This window comes from Centroberyx gerrardi, chromosome 12 (genome assembly GCF_048128805.1).
Source record: "Centroberyx gerrardi isolate f3 chromosome 12, fCenGer3.hap1.cur.20231027, whole genome shotgun sequence".
NCBI classification, from domain to species: domain Eukaryota; kingdom Metazoa; phylum Chordata; class Actinopteri; order Beryciformes; family Berycidae; genus Centroberyx; species Centroberyx gerrardi.
The window spans coordinates 7348497-7367732 of NC_136008.1; the positions used below are offsets into that span (position 1 = coordinate 7348497).

A 19236-nucleotide genomic window follows, 5' to 3' on the forward strand; every position below is an offset into this window, starting at 1 on the left:
ATGTCATGCATTTTTGTGCAGAATTGTTGTTGTTGAAAAGTTGTTATTTTGGTGTTGAAGAGACAACGGTTGCAAATACTGTTTAGCCTAAAGTGTCTTTATAGTGCAACAAGACCTACAAGTCTGCAACAAATATACATCAATGTACATCAATTAAAACATCAATTAAATTTCCTGATACACATTTCTGCTCTTATTTCTGCTGCTGCAACATAAAGTAGCTCAGTGACTCTTGATTTCTGAAATAAAACAACAGCTTCCAAAAAATATATATAAGTTTGTTGCGGGGTCTATTTTGTTATTATTATCAACCAAAAGCACTTCAGTGCATGACAAGTCTTGATTAAGCGGCGCACTTGAAGGCAGCATTATTGTATGTCATACAAAGTCACCATCAGTGAGAAACACAGGATTGAGATTATTGTAGAAGTATTGAAACAAACTTTAATTTGATTTATTACTGTCAGTGAAGATTATCCTCTTAATCTCTTTTTCATGATTATTTTTAAGACATTGTTACTTTATTAGACAGCATACAATGGAGAGTGAGGATATCTAAACTTTTAAATTACTTTTAAAGCGTTTCTACGACATCATACAGTAAACTGTGGACAAAGACAAAGACAATATGCATTTTGGATTACCTTGAAGGCATTTCCCGTTTATTAGACAGTATAGAGTGGAGAGTAATAGAGAAGAAAGAGGAATGATTGCATAGTCGTGCATCAGATTCGAACCCTCAACCTCACAAACACTTGATACACACCTAAGCTTTACTACTAATTTAAATTGATAACAGTCTGAATGAGGTCAATACCAGGGAAGTCCATGGCGATGACACCAAAGCATGGTCTGGGATGATTAGGGTAAAACTGCCTCAAGTACCGATTAAGCCACGGGTTTACCTTTTCAGCCACCCTTTTCGGAGTTAGAAACATGCCCCAGAATGTACCGAAGCCAGTACCGCTAGAGTAGGTGAGAACAATATTATCGCCTCCAAAAGCTTCAGCGGCTTGGTTCAAGTGTTTAATTATGGCGTTGTCTTTATCTTTAATGTGGTCAACCTTATTGCCATCTTTACCCTCTGTATCTATGAGAGGGATTCCTAGCGTGAAGGTGCTTTTCTGTACAAAGACTATTTTCCCCCTGACCTGACCCATGTTGGGCATTCCAGAGCTCACCCAAAAATGCTTGTCATTGCCAATCAGACTCTGCACCATTTGATTGACACTGTCTTTTTCAAAGGACTCTGGTTTGACTCGGATGATAACGGCCTCAGTCTTAAACTCTGACAGGAAGGCTTGCACGGTGTCCAGGACCTCCTTGAAAGTGCTGTGCTGGTACATTATCCCGTGCATGACGTACATGGTGTTGCCCAGCGCAAACACTTTGAGATCTAGGTAACGTACGCCGGCCCTCAGCTGATCCTTCAGGGACAAGACCTGGCATTCGGCCTCCGGGCCTCCGTGGAGGGCCATGCTGTCGTGGGTGCCAGGGATGGTGAGGAGAGAGAGGTCACGGAAGTCCTCAATGCCCGCCATCCAGGGAATGTTGTAGGACCCCGGGAGTACAAGGTTTCGATTGTCGTTGAAGAAAAGGTCCTTTCCATGGCACAAAATCCTAGAGATAGAGATTTAAAGATAAGTCAAAATCCTGTGAGGGATGATAACTCATATACCACCAAGTTGTAACACCCATATACCATAATCTTTTTAGTCACAACACATTTGATGATTATACTTACATGAGAGACAGCACCGTATAGGGGAAAAGCAGATTTTTGTGACTGGTCTTCATTCTCACAGACAAATCAGCACTCTGTCAAAGGGTTTGTAAGAAGAAAGTTATGCATTTACAGCTTGTTCATTAATTTCAATGTACAAAGATAAGCCTTGAGTATCTTCATCTGATACTACTTGTAAGGTTTTAATTAACAGTATCAGCTAAAATGTTCCAGATTTGCTACCATACCTTACAGTTCGGAAGATTTCACAGCTCACACACTGCAGCGGTCAGGCTTGAGGAACTGTCTGAGTAGTGAACTCAACAAAATCCATAACTTATACTGCTTGGTTATCTGCAATATTATAGGTGTGGACCGATAATATCAATCATATGATATAGACTTTTTTTTTGTGGTTAATTCAGGTCAGTAGAGCGTGTTTGTATTTCAGATTGTGCTGTTTGCTTCCAGAGTATTTGAGAAGGTGGATCCCTTGAGAAAGTCCTTGTGAAAAGAAATTAGGCCAGATTGGATTTGATTTCTTTATTGCTTTGTTGATGGAAAACAGAAATTATCTTGAATGTAGCCACACCAGTGCAACAAGAATTGATAAATACAGCATTTGGCAGTAATCCACTAGACCGTACAATAAGAGCCGAAAGATCAAAGTGTGTATCAACTTCACCATAGATTTAGTGACATTTGTAAGTTTGCCAATAGGTTCTGACTCACCAAAACTTTATCATAGAGTGATAACAGGCAAAAATTGGGCAATAGTAATGAATTACATGTATCCAAGTTGGCTGGAAACAATAAATAAACATTTTCTGAAATATTTTGTTGAAATAGGCTATTGAGAAACATGTTTAAAGGGGAAAATGCACTTATCCCATGCAAAAAAGAGCTATAGCAATCCTGTAAGAAATGTTATCAGGATTCTAACTTTGAGACATTACAATTACTTTTAAAAGTATTACTGTTACTTTTTAAAATAAGTAGTTAGCATGCTGTATTTCATGTTTAGAGCTTCTTTCTTTGCCTCCAAAATCTAGACAAGGTCAAGCTGAAAAGACTTTATCAAGGATTGTTTCCAAATACACATGTACGGAAAAACCTGGGTTACAAGCACAAACAGAAATGAGGATATCAGGCATCCCTGTCTGATACCTCTCCCAAGACAAGAACCTTGATGAGTTGCCGTTTGCAAATTTAACTGTTACATCCAGAGTATAAAGTCTCTATGGCCCAAATTTAAAATATTTCAAAATCTTGAACATAATATTATGCTCCATCATAAAATAAGATCAAGCCACCCTCATTATGGCAATCTGTTTTAACATTTAATCACTGAGGCTTACTAGTAACAACTTACTTTCAACCAGTTAAAATTATTTTGTAGCTAGTAAAAATGTATTTACAACTAGTTAGAATGACAATTTAAGATATCTGTAAAACAATTCTTACTAGTTATTAAGACATGTTGACATGTTGCAGTTACAATTCAACTAGTCAAAATTGATTTACACATATCTTTAATTCAGTAACTGATATCAGTAATCCCTTGCTACTAGTGAAAATGAGGGTTAACTATTATTCTGTATTTACATGTCAAAAAAGCATTTCAACTAGTTGCAATGTCATTTTAACTAGTAAAAATTCCAATTTCAGATATTAAAAGTCTGATCCACAAAGTCATTGTAATCTTTAAGGTCAAGAATTAGTCTAATGTTGTTACAAATATGTCGGCCCTTGACAGATGAACTATGCTATTAAGAGCCACTTTAATCTATTTGCAAATATTAATGCAAACAACTTTGCATCATTGTTGGGCCTCCAAATATCTAATGATAGTATATCTTTATTTGGTTTAGGTATCAGTGTAATACATTGCATAGGGAGGGAGGTAATTCACCTTTAATTATTGGCTCATTATATACTGCCAGTAAGGCTGAGCTCAACCTAAAACATTTTATAGAATGCATTAATCAATACATCATTACCTGGAGATTTATTATTTTTGAGTCTGTTAATGCTTTTACCTCCTTAAGACACAGATCCTCATCACAAATATTTCTAAATTCCTCACTGACAAACTTAACATTGTCAAATCTCTCTTTGCTATCTGCACAAAGGTCGACGACATCACGTTACACAAGCCGCCAAAAGGTCTTTGATGAATTGTTTATAGGCCAAGTGCAATTAAAGTACTTTAAGATTTGAAAACCTTTTATGAATTTTGCTAGACTCATTCTGACGCATTCCTCAGTCATTATTCATAGCATTCTTCATGTAAAAGGTTTTAAAAGAGTTGATGGCTGATAAGGACATTGTTAAACGTCAGTGACGTCACACAGATATGGGTGGCACCACTGTTGTGCAAAACTAAACCTTATAGGATAAATTAACTTCTAAGACAGTTATGTAATAATAAGAAACTTCTTTTTAGATGCAAAGCAACTCATGGACCAGTAAAGTAACCCAGTCCCTCCCTCACTCACTCACTCACTCACTCACTCACTGTTGTTAGCCTATCTGACCCCTAGTGGCCGTTTGGAGGCATGGCACTATACAGACACTGAACCAGCATCATTCACTCGCCTCCTCTCTGCAACACTGTTGAACTGTGTGGGCTGCGTCGCATCCATGACACTGTGTCCTTGTTATCTTGTGAACAGGAACTCTTTAAGTGTAATTTGATGTGTTTTGATCTGGTCACATGGTGAGAGTTGGCTAGACTCTCTAAAGCTAACAAAGTTTGAAGATTTTTACACAAACAAAGTTTGGCAATCTTTTTTTTCTTCAATTCCTCTTAAATTGGTGACTTTAAGTAAGAAAAGCCATTAAAAAAAATCATAATTCATGCAGTAAATGGTAGAGCAATAGTGATGTCTATATACCACTTCGGTGTGATCCGACCCTGAGGTTTGGTAGTGAAACCAAGACTGTAGCCTATTGAAACAAGCTTTACCTTCAGACACATTAACAAATATGGGAATATTACATAATCCGAGAAAACCTGGTGCGGCCTATGCTACACCCTTCCCAAAATGCATAGGATTTATTAAACCCTCCAGGTCAACATACTGTGTCCGGAAAGTAGTCTATGCTTGAACCTCTTTCCCAGTTTGTGGATTCTCACATTTGTGCGTAGCCTACATTGTCTTCCCATCTGAAAGACCAAAAGTAGCCTATAAAATAGCCTAGTAGCCTACTGCAATAAACAGGGAAAACAGCATGCCAAATACTTACTACAAAAATGCAACTGTAATCCTAAATGTAACTGATATGCTATGATATAGTCATATAAACAGAAAATACATCATTACCACGTAGCTATAAACGAGTAACTGTAATCCTGTAATAATGCCACTAGGCTTCACTGTTGTGATTCTCGGTAACAGTTGCTGCTTTGATCTCAGCTTTGCAAATCTTGTCGATTCGGATGATGCTAGTGATACCTTCATGTGCTGTCGGAATTATAAAGACGTGCTGAGCCCAAATTATCGAGGTGGTAAAAGACGGGGAAAACGCTGAGTTTTGTATGATGCACCAGTTTCTAAGATGTGATAAACGTTTGTAGCTAGTAGCTCTGTGCCGCTTGATTTCTAAAATAAAACAGCAGCCGACAAAAACTATTGGCGTTACGAGGTCGATTATATTACTGTTACCAACTAAAGGCACTGAATGCTTGACAAGTCGTAAATTCAGTTTCCTATCTCGGAAGTGGGAGTTTACGAGGAGTTGTTGAAGGCAGCATAAGGAGTAGTAAAGATGGCGGAGAACAGCGGTACAGACCCTACTGTGGATGCCAACGTAGATAAAAATGTTGCTGATGGAGGGACTATGATCGTGGTCACTGTCAAAACCCCGAAAGATAAAGAGGAGATTGCGATTTCGGAGGATTCTTCTGTCGCCCAGGTAGGCGTACTAACCGTTTTTACATCTGGCAATGCAAGTCATGCTATGAGTCAACGCTGGTTAGCTCGGCTAGCGTTAGCCAGTGCTAAACCAACTAACGTCTGCGGGCAGTCTGGAAAATAACTTCAAATCAGAAAGCTCTTTTGTTGTCACACAGGGTGGTCGTTTACCTTGACGTATTTATCGATGGGTAGTCAGGTTTGTGCACTGTCAACGACCGGTTAACGTTAGATTGCAAACACTAAAGATAAGGTAGCACATCAGAGCTAACGTCATAGCTGTGGGACATTGCGACATCCAAATTTGTTAGCTAAGTTAAGATAACACTGAAATGAAGTTGTTTGGTGGTTAATGTTGTCTTTAAGCCGCATTGAAGTGTGTGTTTGTAATCTTCAGTTCGTTCAAAAACGATAGCGACGGGTTATCTACCTGTCTAACGTTCAACCTGAGGAACAGTCAGTCATTGCTAGACGTATCTCGATGAGGTGGCGGGGTACTAACACTGGTTCTTGACCAACATTAGCTAACAATATGATAGAGACTCACTAAACCATATGGTTGCCTTTTTACTGCCTTTGACTACTGTGCAACTTGCTTCACCAACCCCCCTTATGCCATTCGTCCAGTTTAAACAAGAGATATCCAAGAGGTTCAAGGCCAAGCAGGAGCAGCTGGTGTTGATATTTGCTGGGAAGATCCTGAAGGATGGAGATACTCTAAACCAGCATGGCATCAAAGACGGGCTCACTGTTCACCTTGTTATCAAGACTGCTCCAAAGTAAGTCTATACCATGATACAAAAATAAATCTTTAGGTTAAGTAAAAAGGCCCATGCCTGTTACGGGTTTGTTTGATGTTTGCTTTGTCTCTTCAGATCCGCAGGTGGCAGTTCATCTCAGACGTCAAGCTCCAGTTCTGCTACACCTCAAGCCAGCAGCAGTAACACCAATACCAACCCCAACCCCAACCCCAACCCCAACCCCAACACCACCATCAACACCAACACCAACACCAACACCAACCCCCCTGCAGCAGCCAGCACAGGAAGTGGCACAGGTCCGACACCAGCACAGCCTGCTAACGTGCTGAGTAAGAATTTACTGCTTTTCACACTGTAATGAGGCATTTATTCATGATTACAATCAGTATTACATAGATTTATGCAAGAGTATATGTTTTCTGGTTACCCAACATATCATTATTGAGTGAATAATTGGGAAATGATGAATGGAAATCCCTAATGGCAAATCTCTACTGAGTGGCCCAAGAAGTTCAACTAATGCCACGTTCACGTCATATTGGATTTACCATCAAATGAGCTGCAGACTAGGGAAAAATCAGCCTCCAAGTGGTAATTACAAGCAGAACGTGGGGAATTTTTTGTGGGCTCCAATATCTCCCACTTAGCATCAGGAATTGCATAAGTATGTCAACACAGATGGTAAATGTGGCAGTGAATCGAGTGATGTCAGCAGTCCGAGGTAATAAAGATCAAAATTATGTTAATTTCACACTAATAGTGCAGTTAGTGTACGGTTTACGGAGTAAAAATTATTTTGGATGTGGGTGTTCCAATGAATTAAGCGCATGAAAGCTTCCAAGTTGTGGCAACGAGATGTCATTCTGTTTTTACTTTTCTTCCGATATAACATGAACTGGGCGATATATAGTATAATATCGATATTGTGATATGAGACTGGATATCATCGGGGATTTTGGTTATCGTAATTGTGTGTAAATATCTTATGAAAGCACAAATACTCATCCCCAAAATATTGTCACATTAAAGATATCAAGGTCTTCAGTCTAAAATATTGTGATTGTGATTTTGTCAATATCGCCCAGCCCTAACATGAACGCAGCATAAATACGAGCCACATACAAAAACTTGTGGCCTGTGATGGTTTAGTAGTTAAGACCCCAACCTGAAATCTGAATCCAAATGCACACCCTCTAGCTTTGGATTGGATCCCGTCAGATCCTTTTCTCCCTCGTCTCCCCTACTGTGTCTTCTTTATTTTGTAGGTAAATGTAGATGGCAAAGCACAATCCCACAAAAAGCCATTTCCTAACCCTTAGGCCAGGCCCTCCTCAGTACACACACACACACACGGCAGTAACTAATCTCCAGCGTGGCCCCTCCCCCTCAGGTGGGCTCAGCGACCTGTCCGGCCTGTCCGGCCTTTCAGGCCTGGGTATGGGTTCGTCCAACTTCATGGAGCTGCAGCAGCAGATGCAGAGGCAGCTGATGTCCAACCCGGAAATGCTGTCGCAGATCATGGAGAACCCGCTGGTCCAGAACATGATGTCCAACCCAGACCTGATGAGGCAGATGTTTGTGGGCAATCCTCAGATGCAGCAGCTCATGGAGCGCAACCCCGAGATTTCCCACATGCTGAACAACCCTGAGCTCATGAGACAGGTGAGAGCAGAGCTTCATGTTAGAGATGATGATTGCTTATTATTTGGGAGTCTGTGATGTAGAGAGAGGTCCCCCTCGCTTTGCTTGTTTTGTAGTCTCTCTAAATCACCTCCGTCCTTCCTGGTGCTTTCCTCCTCTACTTGTCTGCCCTGTCCCCCTGTCTTTTACCATTTCTGCCCGAGTCTTATTTCTTTACCTAGCACTTTTCTATTACACATGACCAGTCTAGGGATACAGGAATATTTGTTTCATCTATTGTTGTTCTGCTGTGATTTGGACCCTTGTGCTCCTGACTATTGGCTGCTTGTAAATATTGATGATGATTACATATTCTGTTCTGCTTGTGCTGTTTAGTGTCATATTTTCTTAGTGAGTATATCCTACAAGAAATGCGCATAATGATCCCAGGTGTAACTTGAAGGACCAGTTGAAGAAATATTTAGGAAAGTAAAGGAAAATGAGCGATAGTCATGTTAGACATACAATGACATACAGTGTTCAAAACATGGTACCTATCCCATTAAGAGTAAGTAAAGGATAACCCAGAGTTCCCGACTACTGATTCTTTTTTTTTTAAACATGTATTTATTCAGGGAAGATTTACTTATGTTCATATAGTTGTAAAGATTCACACCTGGGAGTGGGAGCTGCCCAGAATTTCCCAACAAGTGTGGGGAGTCAAACTGATGGCCATCCAGTCAGAAGCCTGCTTCTTTAACCTCTAGGCTACCACAGAACTGTTGTTGTTGTTGTTATCTGAATCCACTTTTGCTTCAACAGACCATGGAGTTGGCAAGGAACCCAGCAATGATGCAAGAGATGATGCGTAACCAGGACCGGGCGCTTAGCAACCTTGAGAGCATCCCTGGAGGTTATAATGCTCTACGGAGGATGTACACAGACATCCAGGAGCCTATGTTCAGTGCTGCTAGGGAGCAGGTGGGCTGTAACTGCCAGTTATTTTTGTCTGGGCTTAAATGCTTTCTAGTGAGTCAGTCCGTAAGGCAAAAATGAAGCAGAAAGGCCTTTTGATCAAGGCTATTCTTATAAATCGTGATTATTTCAATCTGTCATAGTTTGGAAACAACCCTTTCTCTGCCTTGGGGAGCAACGCAGACAACTCTGGAGTGCAGCCGTCCAGAACGGAGAATAGAGAGCCTCTACCGAACCCCTGGGGACCCCCGGCAACATCGGCGTCGGAGAATCGGGGAACAGGCAGTTCCACAACTTCCACCTCCACAGGGGGCGCTGCCCCCGGCGTCTCCAACCCCCTGGGCATCAATGCCATGGGCCTTGGCAACGGTAAATAGTTACAGATCCTCTGAAGAGGTAACCACATGTGCTTCAAAGGCCCTGACTCATGGTGTCTTAAGTCACAATGAAATTAAAAATGACTTGTTCAGCTTCTTAGCTAATTCTCCATGTCACAACATACATCTGTTTAACAATAAATGCCCCCAAAAATTACATTATTCTTGTATTTCTATATCACAATCCCATTATTTTTCCTGCCTAGAAAACAACATATGTTTAGTGCTTACTTCATGGTGTACCAGTAGGTGTATACGTATAATTCCAACCAATAATACCATCACAGATTTTTAAACGCTCAAACCTGCCCACATTTGAAGAGTCCCTCCCCATGTAATGTCCCACCCCAACATCCGGTTTCAACCAGAAAGACGTTAAATTTCAAGACGCGGTCAAAATAGTGTTTCCTTGTCAGCTCACCTGTTAAATAATAATGCTCACCTGTTAAATAATAAACTAATGGAAGATATACTTTAGATAATACTAAAAAGGAAACAAAATTGCATTTCTTTTTTTATTTGTTTTTTTCACATACTGCTCACTGTCCTCTGCCCAGGTGTCTTCAGCAGCCCTGGTATGCAGAGCATGATGCAGCAACTCACAGAGAATCCACAGCTGATGCAGAACATGATGTCAGCGCCATACATGCGCAACATGATGCAGTCGATGGCACAAAATCCAGACATGGCGTCACAGGTCTGCACGACGTTTGGGTTTTTTTTTTGGGGGGGGGGGTTTTAGGGCTTTGATAAAGAGCAATATGTTCTTGGGTGGGGTAGTGGGGTTTAGGGAGGGCAATGGTTTCATTCATTTGAATGTTGTGGTTTTGAGAATTTGGATCACATGTTACTTAATCTTTCTCAGGCTTTGTTGAACAACCCTCTCTTCGCTGGTAACCCCCAGTTACAGGAGCAGATGAGAAATCAGCTTCCTTTCTTTCTCCAGCAGGTTAGGTTTCTCACACTGAACTTTGATTCATTCCAGTGGTGCAATGTCATTAATTATATTAGTGATTTAAAATGAGCTTGTCCATAAATAACAGACATTGATATTGATATCAATTGATACTGATGAATTGTAAGGATAATGAAGTTAATGACAGTGATATTACTCCTACTACTAATGATAATAATAATGTGATAAGAAATAAGAAACTTTATATAGCAATTTTCACAAGAGTTCCAAAGTGCTTTACAGACAATAAGATAAATAAATAAAAGCTAAAAAGATAAGCAATGAAAATGCAAGACAGTTAAATTGAATTAAAAGCAGGATTACAGAAGAATAAAGTGGGCAACTATGTGACTATAGTGGGTAAAACAAATCCTGTGTAAAACTTTTTTTTTTTAAGAAGTCTATACAGAAGTAATTTGTTGAAGATGTGTAAGTCGATATGTTTCTCTTGAATGAAAGCAGAGTTTTAATTTGATTTGACCTGTGTCTTGTCTGTCATTGAGCAGATGCAGAATCCTGAAGCTCTGTCTGTTATGACGAACCCCAGAGCGATGCAGGCCCTCATCCAGATCCAGCAGGGCCTGCAGACCTTACAGACTGAGGCCCCGGGGCTCATGCCTGGGTACGGACATCAGCCACACTGCTCACCTCTCTGCTCCAAGTCAAATACGTTAGCCTGCATTATTGTCTCAGTCTGGGTGGACCCGCTTGGAAGTGAAATTACTCTAATCGGGGTTCCTACAGTCATTGAAGACCTGAAAAGTAAATGTCTCCTAAACAGCAGTGCGCTCCGTCCAAAGCTGGACTGACCAACGTCAGATCTTTTCCTCTCTCGTCCCTTTGTTATCCTTTGGTATAAAGCAATCACAGACCGGCCGGGTTGGTAAATACGAGCGTGCGGTGTGCCATTTACTGATGTCACATTACATGATTTCTGTGTGGAGAAGTTAAAGTTTTTTGAACAGTTACTTACCTCTCTCTACCGTTTGGAGCCGTCAACGTGCCACCTTGCCTAGTGTAGCTTTGATGACCAGCTTGGATGCAAGTAGATCTAGTTATTTTTGGAAATAATAACTCAAATAACAAATATTCTTATTCCAATTGATAGTTGATAATGACAAATATCTGTAATGGAAATTGCACTATTTTATCATGGACTAGTCATTTGAAAATCACAGAATGTGATTCACAAAAATCTGTAGAAACCCTGTGAAATACTACAAGTGTATCTAGAATGTGTTTTGTTTTGACAAATTTCTCTCCTGTCCCCCTAGCTTGATTCCTGGAGGTCTCCCAGTTGTTCCTCCCACCACAGGGGGCAGTGTTCCTCCAGAAAACCCTCCTGCCTCAGCACCAGGATCCAGTCCCACCTCAGCTACCAGTCCCTCTCAGCAACAGCAACAGCTCATGCAGCAGATGTTACAGATGTTTGCAGGCGGAGGGCCATCAGTATGTTTCGTCTACCTGCACTAACTTTGTCTTCTTTCCTATTTCTCAGAACCATAGCAATAGGTTCTCAATAACCAAGGTTTGACTTGTTGTTAACTAGCAATTTGTCACATTTCCGTCCGTCAGTTAAAGCATTTTTCTCTCAGCTACCTCTTAAACAACTTGTTAGCATTGCTAGCGTTTCTCTTTGAGACCAATGGGTAACACTAGCTGAAAGGTAATTGTGGCTTGCAACACCGATTGAATGCATAAAGTTAACATCATTAACAAGCCATTTTACAGTAAGTTGAAATCCAAATGCATTTCCACGCATTTTGACACTTGCCTGGTGAAGCAAAAATAATAGAGAAAGTGTTTGCCAATTGCCATAAACCTTGGTTGGCGGTATCTCTAGGGAGTATTAACCCAAATAACCAATTGTGATAGTAGTTGGCCAACACAAGACCGTGGACAGCTGTTCAAAACTTTAAAAATCAAACAGACAGTGACAAATATTGGTTGTGGAAACTGCGCTAATATGACAATGTGTAGGACTGGTGTATGTATTAGTTGCCAATATCTGACATTACACCAATATATTTCCCCGAATTTTAACAAGTGCCCGGTAAAGAAAAATATAACTAAAATTCAAAATGACCAACAGTTTCAAATTCTGCGTCTCAGTAGAGAGATCATATAATATGTATTGGTGGCTCGGGCGAAGTGTTGGTACGCTAACAAATTTTCAAACAGAAAAGTCACCACACGCTCAAGAGTTGTGATGCATAGATTTATTTGAACATAACAAAACATGTACTGCTGAAACGTTGGCCACCAATATTGATGATGTCTTGTCTGATTATATTTAGAAAAGCAAATGTATGTCAAATGTTTGTTTGGTGAAATGTTAAAAAAAGGCATGGAAAAAAGTCTAGTTTCCATGCCTTTATTCCATGCCTAGTTTATTGTTTATTGCAACCGGTATCAGAATCTGCAAAACTTCCAAAGATATCCAGCACTGTTTTAATATCCAGTATCTGACTTTGTGCCTCGTCTCCTCCGTCACAGCCTCAGACCCCGGAGGTTCGGTTCCAGCAGCAGCTAGACCAGCTCAGCGCCATGGGCTTCATCAACCGCGAGGCCAACCTGCAGGCACTCATCGCTACAGGAGGAGATATCAACGCTGCCATCGAGAGACTGCTGGGCTCCCAGCCCTCCTAACTCACCCAGCCCCCCTCAGCTCACTGCGGGGGTGGTGGGGGTGACAAAAGAGCGAACGAAATAGAGAGGGGGAAGAGGGATTCTGGGGGGAGGGAGGGGGGAGGGATGTGAAGACCGGTAGGGTCGAGGGCCGGGATGGGAGATTAAAAAAAAATATATGAACACGGCCCTCGGTCACATGCGAGTCTGCCCGCGACCCTCAGATGGACTCGATGGAATTCCAATTACTTCTAATCTCTTGAGCTGATCTGTGAATCATAGGAAAGATGAACGGGGAGGTTGGGAAATCACAGTGGGAGAGGTTGGGGGAGGGTGCTGCCGATTTCAGCCGCTAACAGAAATGGTCCCGTGCTAACGCTGTGGAATGACAATATCGCTGTGAAATGACGCCACAACTAACACCGCCGCCGCCGCCGCGTCCCTCCTGCCAACGCAACCGCAGATGATTTCCTGAAATGACGAGTGCTCGTTCACTGGACTTCTGCATGAGGGTACCAAGGAATTAACCCATATTTTTAACAGATTGTATGTAGGTGGTGATTTAGAGATTTCAGAAGTAACGTTTTGAACCAGAGTGTTGTTGCCGTTGGTTGGAACTCTCACTCTGCTTTCTGTCTGGAGAACCTGCTTGTTTTTACATCATTTTTTTTCTCTCCTCTGTCCTTAATCCTGCCTGATTGACTAGTATTTATTGCAAAAGCTGTAGAAATTATCCACTGTCTCTTCCCTTACATTTCTTCATCTCACACTCTTCTTTGACAAGTTCTTGACACTGTTTTTTTTTTGTTTTTGTTTGGTTTTTTCCTTCCAAAAACTTGACAATACACAAGGCTGTTGGAAGCTTGTTTGTATAGTCATCACAGCTGCCTAAGATGTTTTTTGGGGGGGGAGAAAGTGAAGGTTTTCAGGTTGGAAGACTAGCAAGGTAGTCCATCAACCCTGCAATAAGTATATATATATATATATAAATATATTATCAACACTCTGTTGTTCTAATGATCCTGCGGTTGAGGCTCTTGATTACTGAATAGAAAATGTGAAAAGATATCAGTGAAATGTTTTTAAACTGATTAAAGATGACAAGATGAATCCTTTTACATTAACAATGTTGTGTATTTTCATACAAGCAGTGTAGTGCCTAAATATAACATGTATTGGGTTCAGCAATATATTGCAGAATTATCTATGAAATCTCATGGTATCTGTGTAACTCATGGTATCTGATTTTTCTGATTTGTTTCCCCCTTAATCCAGTACATTGTTTGCAATACCTGCCCTTAAAGGAAATCTGTTCAGCTCTGCCTTTTTCTTGGACTCCATTTACTCTATCTATTCTAATAATACCTTTCAAAAAAAAACTGAAGCATGTGTGAATAATTTATTTTGTCAGTTGCAATTGGGAAGGTGTATTATGCTAAATTTAATCCTTGCTTGGCATATCGGTGTGGACCCGCAGTGTGCATTGCCTTGAGGTAGTAAAACACAGAGTTGCCTATGACAGATTGCTTGCTGCTTCCAGTGATATCTGTAAGGTCTGACAAGTATATTACCACTCCTCAGAGATCAAAATAAATGTTTATAGACACCGTGGTTGAGAGGAACCAGCTGCTGATGTACACATTTTGTGGGTGGATGTGTTGGTCACTGACCCTCATCCCTACTGCAACTGTGTGTTAAATGAAAGTCGGTTTCAAACACTACAATAAAATAGCACTTTTACAAACAGTTGTTACTAAGTGCTTTACAAAAGACTAGATAAAAATGGAAACAGACATGAGAAGAAAAATAAAAAGGAGACATACAAAAATTACAACAGGGATGAAAAATGAACATTAGAAAAAGGCATTTCTGTACAAGTGTGCAGTGAGAAGTGATTTATCTAATATGTTTTTCTGATGTAGTTTTAAGGATAAGATGTTTGTCAAGTAACAACCTTGAAAATGAGTTAATGAAAGGAAAAGGTTGTGAGAAGAGATATTTGTGTACTTCAATTCCCATAATGCATTGCGAGAACGTCCGGAAAGGGAAGAAAACATCAGCTGACTTGATTGTGTGTCGATGAAGAGGCTGTGTGGGGATTTAAAGACAGTTTGCAGCCATCAAAAATATATTTATTTTACGTTATCTTACGTCAATAAGTAGTTAGCTATGTTACGACCAAAGGCGTTGACGCAGGTACTCAGCCAAGCGAACACAAGCGGAGTCCAAAGCACACTGTGAGTAACGTCAGTTAGCAGGAGAGCTAGCTAGATGCTAGCTACTAGCTAGACAGGCGATAATACTAGTTGTGCCACTACTTCTGGACATAAAAGGGAATGTGAAGCTTTAGCTGGCTTTCCTGAAGAATAAACGACAACTCCTCTCCAGAATGTTCTTGTACAACTAGTAAGCAATGGTATAAACATTAAAATGTTAACCAGCTTTTGGCAATATTATGTAGTAGTAAGCTAAATTAAAAATTAGGCTAAATTGACCTCCATTCTCGGACCATCACAAGGCAAACAACCAACAGTATGAATAAAAATGAATTATTGTACTTTCTGAGAAGCTTTTTTTCACATAAGACTCCACTTTCATATAGGCTAACTTACATCAGTTTGATACTAACTTAATATGATGGATATTATGAGCAGGTGGGTAGACAGAGTTTAGGTGGATTAATTCTCCTTATATGCTTGGAGTTAACAGAGAGTGTCCTTTAAATTTAGGTAGCTATGCTTGATGGAAATAAAAGCTTTAGTAAAAACATGTCACGTGTCAATCTGCTGGGTACTTAAACACCCAACTTTACCTTTTCCCCAGTTTACTGAATAATGAGGGTTCACTTCTGGCCTACTCTGGATATGGGGACACTGACGCCCGAGTGACAGCCGCCATCGCCAGCAACATCTGGGCAGCCTATGACAAGAACGGCCATCAAGCCTTCAATGAAGACAAACTCAAATTCATCCTGATGGATTGTATGGTAAGAGATGCTTTTTTCAACACCATAGCATCGGTTTATTATCAAGTATATGATGTATGGTGTGTGTGGTGGCAGTAGAGGGGAGGGATTTGGACCATTTCAGCCCCAGTTTTGAATAAAGATTGTCTTTTTAATAACTGAGTGAATTCAGACAATTGGCAATGCAGCTCAATGTCAATTTCTGTTGTTTTTCCCTTTCAGGAGGGCAGGGTGGCCATCACGCGGGTAGCCAACCTACTCCTGTGCATGTATGCCAAAGAGACAGTGGGCTTTGGGATGCTTAAAGCCAAGGTGAGAGTTTTAACACCTGAAGTGTGCAGCGTAGTGTTATTGTATCCTAACACAACAAATTAACTTAAAGCTATTTCACTTTCGATATTGGTAGAACATTTTCACTTTTATAATACACATACCTCCTTATGGGTTCATGAGCGGTTAATCACTGAAATTAGCTAACCTAACCCAGGTAATCTCTAGGGACCACCAGCATTTGAGTTTTTATCCTCAAGTCTCTTTATTGGACATTGCAGATAGGCAATTATTTAATGGAAGTTGGAATGATGGACTTTGGTGGTGTGAAATCTGCTATTTTTTCCATAGTTTGTGTATGTGTTAAAAGATGTTTATAATGTTTTCAAAATGTATACAAGTGAGTAATATCACCACAGATGGCAGTGGCGACCAATACTGGTGTCAGGCTGACATGAAGGTATGCTAGCGTAATCCTAAATAGTCTGTGCTGACTGTAACACGGTGAAGCCACAGCTATCACAATCATGCTAATTGTTGCTGTAGCTACTGTGCAGACAGTAGCATATGACACATGACAGAGCTGAGAGAGACTGACTAAACATGTAAGCAAACCATGTGTTGATCTTTCCCAAAATAAATACTGCATACAACTCTCCAAAAATTCCTCAGCTACCTAGATATGACAGTATTTACCCAATTATGGTATTATATAATTGCATTTAAAACTTTTTATATTAATTTTTTTTAAAACATTTTAGACATTTAGCTGACAGTGAGCAAGCAGGTTATAGTCTCAGAAAGTGTGATAGTATCTAATCAATAGGCATATATCTTAATGATTTTAGGAGGGAAGCAGGGTCATGTCACAACAGCACTCAACCTGGTTATAAGCATTTTCCTCAAAGGTTAAATTTGAAGGAGGCCTGACCTTATGGCAGAGTCTGTAGGCTACAGCAGGGAGTAAGGACATACATAAAGGCAATGGCTTAAAAAAGACTATTCCAGCATTGCCTTCCCATTGTGATTGCTGTACTGTGTGTGTTGTATTTGCAGGCGGAGGCCCTGGTGCAGTACCTGGAGGAACCGTTAACCCAAGTGGCAGCATCATAGTCCTGTCTGCTTTGCAAAGAAAGCATGGTGTGATCCAGTTCATACATGGACTACTGTGACATTCTATATGTTCACATTGTGTACATGAATTTATGAGTGAGTGAGAGGGGGTGTGTGTGGGTGTGAGTGTGTGAGTGTGTGTGTGTGTGTGTGTGTGGTCAGTGTATTTATAATCATGCTATCAGTACTAACCCTCTGTATGGGTTGTTAACTCTTTGACCCCCTGTGACTCCATTCAAATACCTGTCTGCTCCAAAAGTCCAAGCAAAATGTTGTCAGGAAGTCTGTATGTAGAGCTGCTGAAATGATTCCACTCTCAACTGGTGCAATGGTTGATTCATTCAATTGCAGCTTTATTTCAGATATGCTGACCACAGTGTAGCAGTATATAGAATATTTTGAATCCTATGAGGGGGGAAATGTATATTATGACAAAGGTGTACGAACACTTACACAATTGAAAAAGCTTGTCATTGGTAAGATACAGTTAAGATCAATTGCTATGTTTTGTTTCAAAGCTGTAAAATAAACTGTTTTTGGATCAAAACTTTGACAATTTGATTTTGTTTCTTATGCTGTGAACTGAGAGCATTGAGTGAGATGAGTGGGCACAGAGATTTGGAGTTCAAAGTCAAAATGTCAAGTTTACCAAGATTAACACTTGTAGCTGTATTGAAGATCGCCTGTCTTTCAAAACTATATTTACCAGTTAAGATAAATACTGTATCAGTTACATGAATGGCTTATTCCTCAACCCAGGCAGCAGGCAGCTCATCAATCCAGTTGTTTACTTTGCCCAGGCTATCTTCGTTTGCCTGTGTTGTCACTAGTTGCCACTTTGGTTATATGCAAATAAAGTCAGCCAGGAACTCCTCATGCCTTTATTTTGTTCTTACTGAGAAAGATGAGGTAATTCTGTCATTCAGAAGCAGCATGGCTAGTCCAAACAGTTGGGGAAATTCATTAATTTGACCTTATTTACATTCTCTTTTTTTGTCATGATGCCGTTAAAATCATAGTTTCTACATCAAAAAGTATTCTGGTTTTTTTCCAGTGTATTAAATGTATCAGTGTCTGTCATGCAGACATACCCATGAGCCTATTTGTCAGAATATCATGTTTATGAAGATTTATAGATAATCACAGGATATAACCCATTCAGGAGATATACAATGGATATCAAAAGTCAACACACCCTTTCAAATTTTCCAACTTTTATTGCCCTAAAGCCTGAAATGAAATCCTATAAAATAATCTTTTTTCTTTTTCATTTGGATATAATAACCAGCAAAATCAAGGTAAAAACAACAGAGTACTACTTTATGACGATTTATTAAAAATGAAAAACTAAAGCACTGTGGATGTATAAGTGTTCTCACTCCTTGTAATGGGGGGTTGTAATTGTATTAAGAACTAATCACAGTCCAAGGCATGCGTAAAGTTAATTTTCCTTCCCCTGAGATCAATTGGAGAGATTGTAATTAGTCTAGATCAATAAAAAACCTAATCTCACTGAAGGTACAGTGTATGTCAGGGTGCAGACAAACATGGGCAACAAAGACCTAACACAAGATGTTCGACAACTCAATGCTGAAAGGTCCAGATTAGGAGCCCAAAAAGCCCAAGTTAAAAAAGAATTTCACCTTTTAACATGACAGCAATCCAAAGCACACAGCCAAATTAACCAAGGAAGGGCAGCAACAAAAGGAGTATCAGCATCCTGGACTGTTCCATTGAAAGCTCAGACCTCAATTCTATGGTAAATCTGTAGACTGATCTAAAGGAGCATGCACAAGAGGTCAATGTGCATTTTGAGTGAGCTTGATTTCTTCTGCAAAGAACAATGTGACAAAAAGATCCTTAATCCAGATGTGCTCCGTTGGTGGAGACTTCTCAAAACTGACAAAGGAAATCGGTTACCTGAAGGGTGTG

At 40.1% G+C, this 19236-nt stretch overlaps 3 protein-coding genes across 3 annotated transcripts; 2 read left to right on the forward strand and 1 right to left on the reverse strand.

The window, feature by feature from the left end:
* Positions 1-779: 779 nt before the first annotated feature.
* LOC139917911 (1-phosphatidylinositol phosphodiesterase-like) lies at positions 780-1797 on the reverse strand. Its single transcript, XM_071907144.2, has 2 exons — positions 1745-1797; positions 780-1620 (listed from the first exon to the last, which is right to left on the reverse strand). Exons 1-2 carry the CDS (start codon positions 1795-1797, stop codon positions 780-782), a joined length of 894 nt encoding a protein of 297 aa, XP_071763245.2.
* A 3696-nt stretch (positions 1798-5493) lies between these two features.
* Positions 5494-12983, forward strand: LOC139917927 (ubiquilin-4). The gene is made up of 11 exons (XM_071907159.2): positions 5494-5641; positions 6268-6419; positions 6516-6730; positions 7792-8063; positions 8844-9002; positions 9140-9365; positions 9931-10070; positions 10239-10322; positions 10835-10950; positions 11603-11777; positions 12825-12983. Exons 1-11 carry the CDS (start codon positions 5495-5497, stop codon positions 12975-12977), a joined length of 1839 nt encoding a protein of 612 aa, XP_071763260.2. The 5' UTR covers position 5494; the 3' UTR covers positions 12978-12983.
* A 2011-nt stretch (positions 12984-14994) lies between these two features.
* Positions 14995-18002, forward strand: lamtor2 (late endosomal/lysosomal adaptor, MAPK and MTOR activator 2). Its single transcript, XM_071907106.2, has 4 exons — positions 14995-15193; positions 15780-15942; positions 16144-16233; positions 17248-18002. Exons 1-4 carry the CDS (start codon positions 15126-15128, stop codon positions 17302-17304), a joined length of 378 nt encoding a protein of 125 aa, XP_071763207.1. The 5' UTR covers positions 14995-15125; the 3' UTR covers positions 17305-18002.
* The last annotated feature ends 1234 nt before the right edge of the window (positions 18003-19236 follow it).

Excerpts from the sequence above, each read along its gene's own strand:
- lamtor2 (XM_071907106.2), top strand. The coding sequence starts at position 15,126 with ATGTTACGACCAAAGGCGTTGACGCAGGTACTCAGCCAAGCGAACACA. Across the intron at positions 15,194-15,779 it reads AGCGGAGTCCAAAGCACACT|TTTACTGAATAATGAGGGTT; the intron begins GTGAGTAACGTC and ends CCTTTTCCCCAG. Across the intron at positions 16,234-17,247 it reads TTGGGATGCTTAAAGCCAAG|GCGGAGGCCCTGGTGCAGTA; the intron begins GTGAGAGTTTTA and ends TTGTATTTGCAG.
- LOC139917927 (XM_071907159.2), top strand. The coding sequence starts at position 5,495 with ATGGCGGAGAACAGCGGTACAGACCCTACTGTGGATGCCAACGTAGAT. Across the intron at positions 9,366-9,930 it reads TGCCATGGGCCTTGGCAACG|GTGTCTTCAGCAGCCCTGGT; the intron begins GTAAATAGTTAC and ends TCCTCTGCCCAG. Across the intron at positions 10,323-10,834 it reads TTCCTTTCTTTCTCCAGCAG|ATGCAGAATCCTGAAGCTCT; the intron begins GTTAGGTTTCTC and ends GTCATTGAGCAG.
- LOC139917911 (XM_071907144.2), bottom strand. The coding sequence starts at position 1,797 with ATGAAGACCAGTCACAAAAATCTGCTTTTCCCCTATACGGTGCTGTCT. Across the intron at positions 1,621-1,744 it reads TATACGGTGCTGTCTCTCAT|GATTTTGTGCCATGGAAAGG; the intron begins GTAAGTATAATC and ends CTCTATCTCTAG.